This window comes from Myotis davidii, unplaced genomic scaffold, assembly GCF_000327345.1.
Source record: "Myotis davidii unplaced genomic scaffold, ASM32734v1 scaffold181, whole genome shotgun sequence".
NCBI lineage: Eukaryota > Metazoa > Chordata > Mammalia > Chiroptera > Vespertilionidae > Myotis > Myotis davidii.
Window position 1 is genome coordinate 2,313,673 of NW_006291504.1, and position 6,622 is coordinate 2,320,294.

At 64.5% G+C, this 6,622-nt stretch overlaps 1 protein-coding gene across 1 annotated transcript in view; it reads left to right on the forward strand.

The window, feature by feature from the left end:
- The window catches only part of ZNF521 (zinc finger protein 521), a 204,678-nt gene that overhangs the window by 113,204 nt on the left and 84,852 nt on the right, over positions 1-6,622 (forward strand). Inside the window, exon 4 of the mRNA XM_015564690.1 lies at positions 2,208-2,292. Within this exon, the coding sequence (XP_015420176.1) occupies positions 2,208-2,292 (85 nt within the window). The remainder of the gene's footprint in view (positions 1-2,207; positions 2,293-6,622) is intronic.

The window sequence follows — 6,622 nt, forward strand, 5'->3', positions numbered from 1 at the left end:
CCCTCCCCCAGGACTCACGCAGGCAGGAGCAGACTCTGGGGGCTGCGAGGGGCTTGGGGGCTGGCAGGCTGGGACCCTCGGGAGCGTATCCATAGCAACCAGCTCTCGGAGGACTGGGTTCCCGTGGGGCCGAGGCTGCTGTTGGCTAGAGCGTGAAGCATTGAGGTTTCCGCCTCCCCCTCTGTGTATGGGTAATAACAGCATCACCCCGACTCCAGGCCACGGTGCCGCAGGGGGCACGGGGGTGCTTTCCCACGCCCTCCCACAGTGGGAACAGGCGTCCCGATCAGAGGGCTCGCCCCGGCCACACCACCTTCCTGCCACCTGGACCAGAGCCGTCCTCAGCGGTCTGGGGCCTGGAGCCCCGGGCGGCAGCTCGGACAGGGGGCTCTGGAGGGAGCCTGTCGGGCCTGAATCCCGGTGCGAGGCTGTGGCCAAGTGGCTTAGCCTCTTGGAACTCCACGTTCTCAGCCCTGCAGCGAGCTTGCGGCGATGGTGAGCGTTCCGAGTAGACAGTGCCTGCACACAGTAGGTGCACAAGAAATGTGAGCTGTGGCCGCCATCCTGGACCTCAGCAGCTCTGCTGTCCTTCCCCTCTCCTGCCCTCCTGACCCCGTGTCCGCATCCTCTATGTTCTCCTGCCCGGGTCTCGGTGGCTGCGCGGGGCCAGGCTGGGGAGGCAGCCTGGCCTCGGGCCCTGGGGCTCAGCGTTGCTTCTCCTGGGCCCCTGCCCGCCCCCCGGGGAAGCGGCAGGTGGCAAAGGAGCCACTCTGAATGCCAAGCTCTGTGTGCGGTTGTCGCCTGGAGGAGGGGGCGTCTCCTGGGGATGGAGAAGGGGAGACAGGCCAAGAGGAGGTGTTGGGGCAAGGAGGGGGCGGCCAAGGTTGCAGCGGGAAATCCAAGGTGAGAGAAAGAGAAAGAGAGAGAGAGAGAGAGAGAGAGTCCTCACCTGCTTCTCCACGTGCTTGTCCCCCCAGCCTGGGGACCCGCAGCCCCGCCAGTGCCCTCTGCTCGGACATGGGTGCCCCAGTCGCGTAGGCAAGGCCACGGGGCTGTCTTTGTGCCAGGCCACTGGGTCCACGCGCACCATCATGGGTGTGGTGTGGTGAGCCTGTGTGTGCGTGTGCATGCCTGTGTGTGAGTGCACACGTGGGCACAGGAGACTGCAGGAATGGTCACGGGGTGCGGATCTGGGTGGGGCTGTGCACACGGGGCCAGAGGTTGCTGGTGCATCTGGGACGGGGAGAGAATGGGTGTGGCTACGAGGGTTCCAGGGAGGGTGCCGAAGCTGTTTAGGGATGAGACTGGATGTGTCAGCCTGCGTGAGCTTGTGGTCTTCCCTCTGCGGAGGGTGTGGCGTCCGTGCACCTGTGATGTGGGGAGCTGGTTGTCGTGTGGGGTGTGGGGGTGTGTTCAAGGGGGCTGTGTGTCACTGGTGATTGGGGTGAGGGTGAGTATGGGGTGTACATATGTGTGTTGTATGTCTGTGTGTGTCCTCATGTGCATGTCCGACCCTGTGTTGATGGCTGGCTGGATAGAAGTGTGTGTGTGTGTGTAAGTAGGTAGGTGGACAGGTGGGTAGATGAATGGGTGAAGAGGAGTATGGGTAGGTGGGTGGAGGATGGGGGATGAATGGGTGAAGAGGAGGATGGGGGGATGAATGGGTGAAGAGGAGGAGGGGTGGTGAATGGGTGAAGAGGAGGAGGGGTGGTGAATGGGTGAAGAGGAGGAGGGGTGGTGAATGGGTGAAGAGGAGGAGGGGTGGTGAATGGGTGAAGAGGAGGAGGGGTGGTGAATGGGTGAAGAGGAGGAGGGGTGGTGAATGGGTGAAGAGGAGGAGGGGTGGTGAATGGGTGAAGAGGAGGATGGGTGGTGAATGGGTGAAGAGACAGAGGGTAGGTAGGTGGAGGATGGGTGGATGGCCTGGCACACCCTCCCGCGGGGCAGCCTCCCTGCGCTTCCTCAGGTGACCGTGGGAGGGGGCAGGTCCGCAGGCCTTGCAGGGAGCCGCTGCTCTGGATGCAGTCCGACCCCGTTCTCGGGCTGCAGAGCTGGTTCAGAACAGGCGGGAGGAACACGGCCCAGAGTGGCCCCGGGGGGACCGGAGCCATCGGGGAGCCCCGAGCGAGCCGGGCTGCGGACCTCCTGCCTCTGTTCGCCCCTCCCTCCCGCCTGTCTGACTCCTGCCTGTTTCGGTTTCCAAACAGAAAAAGACCTACCAGTGCATCAAGTGCCAGATGACCTTCGAGAACGAGCGCGAGATCCAGATCCACGTGGCCAACCACATGATCGGTAAGGGGGCCGCGTGCCGGGGTCGCGGGCCACCGTTCCTGTCCTCCCGCCGCCGGCTCTGAGGGTTAGGGGGGACATGGCCGCTGTGGCGAGGCATTTCGGGTGGGAGAGCGAGGGCCGGCGCTGGGCTCCTTCCCATCCAGCCTCCGGCCCCGGCTCCGCTCCCATCACAGTCCCCCCTGTGACAGCCTCTTCACCTCCGGCCTCAGTTTCCCTCCGTGTCCGGGACGAAGTGCTTTCCCGCGGTCAGGCCCTCGGGCCCTCGTGCTTCTGCTTCGTACGTCATGACGTTGAGCAGACTGAACGGCTCACGTCTCCCACTGAGCTGGCGGGTCCCTCGGGCACATGGTCCCAACAGGACGCTCACGGATTCACATGGCGTTTCCCTGTTCCCCTTCAAGAGGTTCGGACTTCGCAAAACCCCGCCTTCCCTGGAGGGGAGCTTTCCGAGTCCCGGGGGCCCCACGCGGCCCGAGGTGTGGGTGTGGAGGGAAGCTGTGAGTCTCACGTGCCCTCCGTGGGTGGGTGTGGTCCCCTGGCGGGGGCCCTGGGAGAGAGGGCCTGGCTGGGCTTCCCCTGAGCACAGGGCGGTGGGGAGGGGTGGTGGTGCGGACTCGGAGCCTGTGGTCCTGGTGTCCTGGGTCTTAGGTGCAGGTGTGGCCGCCTTCCCCAGGCCCCTGCCGTCGGAGAAGAGGGGGTCAGCCTCGCCTTGAGCTTCCTGATGATCACGTCCTCCCTTCTCTTCCTCTGAGCCTTCTCACTGTAGTCTTAACCGCAGCCACGCCTCTGAGGAGTTTTGTAAAACCTTTAAAGGACGGCGTGCATAAAAAACAACCACGGATGGTACCGCGAATGCGTTCTCACAAACCGAGCACACCTGTGTGTGTGCCACCCGCTGAGGAAGCCGGCCTTTCCCGCACCCAGAGCCCCCTGCCGCCCCCCACCCCCACAGGTCACCCCCATCCTGGCGACTAGCAGCTTAGGTTGCTCTGGCCTGTTTTGCACTAAATGAGTTCATAGCGTCTCCGCTCGTTTGTGTCCGGCGTCTTTTGCTCGTTCATGTGAGCGCCTGTGGCTAGACAGGGTTCCTTTTCACGGGTGTGTAATATTCCACCGCGTGATCACATGGCCATCCATCTGCTCGCGATGGGCACATAGGGAGCTTGCATTCTGAGTTGTTTCCATTCATGCGCTGCCGTGAGCATCCCTGTAGGTGTCGGGTGAACCTGTGCGTGCCGTTTTCAGTGGCCAATGGCCGTCTCGAGGGCTGGCTGGGTGGGTCACGGCTGAGAGTCGGCTCGCCTTCGGTGGGTGTGACAACTTTCCAAAGTGGCTGTCTGACAGCATGCTGCCCCAGCGGCTGAGAGAGCGACCACATCGGTGCTCAGGGCGAGTCTGGCCCCTGGTGCCCCCGCCCCCCCCACCAGCTCCAGCATCGCCGTGCTCAGTGGGTGCAGGGGCCCAGCTTCCCAGGGAGTAGGAGTGGGTCCCCCGAAGGCGCTGACCCTGACCTTGTGTGTGGTGGGGCTCCCCCGAGGTGAGGGGACACTGCCCCAGCGGCTGAGAGAGCGACCACATGGGTGCTCAGGGCGAGTCTGGTCCCTGGTGCCCCCGCCCCCACCACCAGCTCCAGCATCGCCGTGCTCAGTGGGTGCAGGGGCCCAGCTTCCCAGGGAGTAGGAGTGGGTCCCCCGAAGGCGCTGACCCTGACCTTGTGTGTGGTGGGGCTCCCCCGAGGTGAGGGGACGCCAGGGGCTCAGGACGGGCAGGCAGGGCCCTGAGAGTTGGGGTGACAGGGGGACTGGCGGCTTTCTCATTTCCTCCGTTTGAAAGCCCTGCCTATGTCGTGACCTCCTGGTTCATAGGTCGACGCTCACCCACGGGGCCCCGCCGGCCGGGTGAGAGGTTTCCTCTTGACTAGGGTGGTGGGTGATGTGAAAGGAGGAGTGATGAGCTGTGTGTGAGTCGGGGGCTGGGCGTCAGGGTCCCGCCTGGAGGGGGACAGGGACCCTCACCTGCACCTGCTCTGCCGTGCTGTCTGCTGGCTGGGGAGCCAGAGGCCTGGGGCGCAGGCAGCAAGGAGCTGTGGTCTCAGAGCTGAGATTTCACCCCAGGCGAGATGTTTCTACACTAGCAGAAGGTCTCACCATGCAGGCCCTGGGTACGTGACCCTATGGGAGCTGTACCCGCGCTGGGTCTAGCCTGCCCTCCCCCACTCGCCCTCCCCTGGCCACGCCCACTCGATTGAGCCAAGAACATATGCTGAGCACCAGCGACGTGTGAGTGCTGGTGGGCTCTGTGGGCGTTAGAGGGCGAAGGGGACACAGTCCCTGTCCCTTCCCGCATCCCCTGGAAGACGCCACAGCAGACCCCACCCAGCAAAGGGCGGCGGTCACGTCGGGTGAGGGTGTAGCAGGGGCCATGGCTGAGCCCTCGTGTGCCAGGCCTCCTGTGCAGGTGCCGCTCCTCCATCTCCCAGAGGAGGCTGCCCGCCCCGCCCACCTCCTCCCAGCCAGGACCGCCGGGAGCCAGGGCCTGAATAAAAGCCGGAAGAGCCCGCCCGGCGTGGCTCAGTGGGTGAGCGTCGACCTATGAACCAGGAGGTCACAGTTCGATTCCTGGTCAGGGCACATGCCTGGGTTTCTTGCTCGATCCCCAGTGGAGGGCCTGCAGAATGCAGCCGATCCATGATTCTCTCTCATCATTGATGTTTCTATCTCCCTCTCCCTCTCCCTTCTTCTGTGAAATCAATAAAAAAATATTAAAAAGGACGCTGTGTGTGGTCCCCGCCAGGGCCTGTGGTGGGAGAGACCCCACTCGGCACAGTCGTGGGGGCTCGGCAGCAGCTGGTTCTGTGTGTCCCAGTCCCTACCAGTCCCTGCTGTGTTTGAAGGGGATGCTCTGTGTCCCCAACCTGGTCCCTGTGGGCACCTGCATGTGCAACCTTGGGCTTGTGCACTAGGGAGCCATGGAAGGTTCTGGAGCAGGGTGTGGCCTGGACATGGCTGCGTGCTGCAGGGCTGTCAGCCTGGCGGCCGTGCCGAGGAGGTTGGGAGAGGACAGAGGCCGCCTGGGCTGGCCCAGGGGTGAGGGCATGAGACGGTGGGGGCTGGGGACAGAGAGGAGGGAGGTGAGCGGCTATATTTGGCTGTGCCCTGTGCCTCGTCGGCCCTGGTGGCTGGGAAGGCGGCGGGGCTGACAGTGGGAGGTGTGACTGGAAGAGAGCCAGGCTCCAGGGCCCTGGCGGGGGGCGGAGGAGGCTCTGCAGTTCCAGTAAAAACTGTTGGGGCCCAGCTCCCTATGGACAGCTTCCCCTGCTAAGTGGCCCGGGCCCAGCATGGCCGCCCGGAGCTGGTGGCAGGCACCAGGGGGCCTGGGCGGGTAGAGCGGCCCGTTCAGCGTGGCGGCCTTAAATTCTCAGCACAAACATAATCTTCCTCTGTCTCTCTGTGTGAGTCTGGAGAAGTAATGGCAGCACCGGAGACTCCCCGGGGGACGCTAAACGGGCCTGTTTATAGCGCGGCCTCTTCGTGGCTGTGCAGCCTCTGGCCGGGAGTTACGATGACTCGGGGACACAGACCCGTCGCTGTGGAAACGTGTCCCCAGCACCCCTCCCCGGCGGCAGCTGGCCGAGCAGTGGTGTGGAGCTCACAGACCGGGGAGGGGCTTTTGAAATCTTCTTGGCACTGGGGTCTCCTTTGAGTCCCCCTCCCCTCTGGGCTTCCCCCAGTTTTTAGGGCTCCCCCCCCCCCGACTCCCCTGCAGCCACTTCACACATTTGGGACAGCACACAGCTCTGTCTTGCTGCCTCCTGCCCGCGTGGGCTGGCTCTGCCCAGCCGCCTGTCCCCACCTCCCGTCAGCCCCCCACTGCCCCTACTCCCCCCAGATGCTGGGAGCATGGCCACCCGGGCTCCCCGGGGCCTTCGAGCAAGGGCTGAAGGAGAGGCTTGTGGGCGCTGGGCAGAGGCAGGCCCTCCGGTGGCTGGAGAAGGAGTTGGCCCTGGTGTGTTGAACATGTACCAGGTATGTGCGAGGCGTGTGCAGCCCTCCCAGGGCCCTGGGGGGCCTCAGACCCCCAGGAGGAGATTTGCGGGGGGAGACCTGCCCCCCATCCGCCTGTGGACGTCTCTCCTCTCAGCCCCTGTCGGATGAGCGGCTGGGTTCGGGGTCTGAGATCGTGTCCTTGAAAGAATGAACTTGCTGTGACTTGGGTGGGCCCCCCAGGGCGGGAGTGATCGGCTGTGGGCCCTGGTGTCCGTGCTCAGGGCTCTGCGGGCCCCGGGGGAGCCGAGGAGGGGCCGGTGGGAAGGGACCGGCCTTGGGAACCT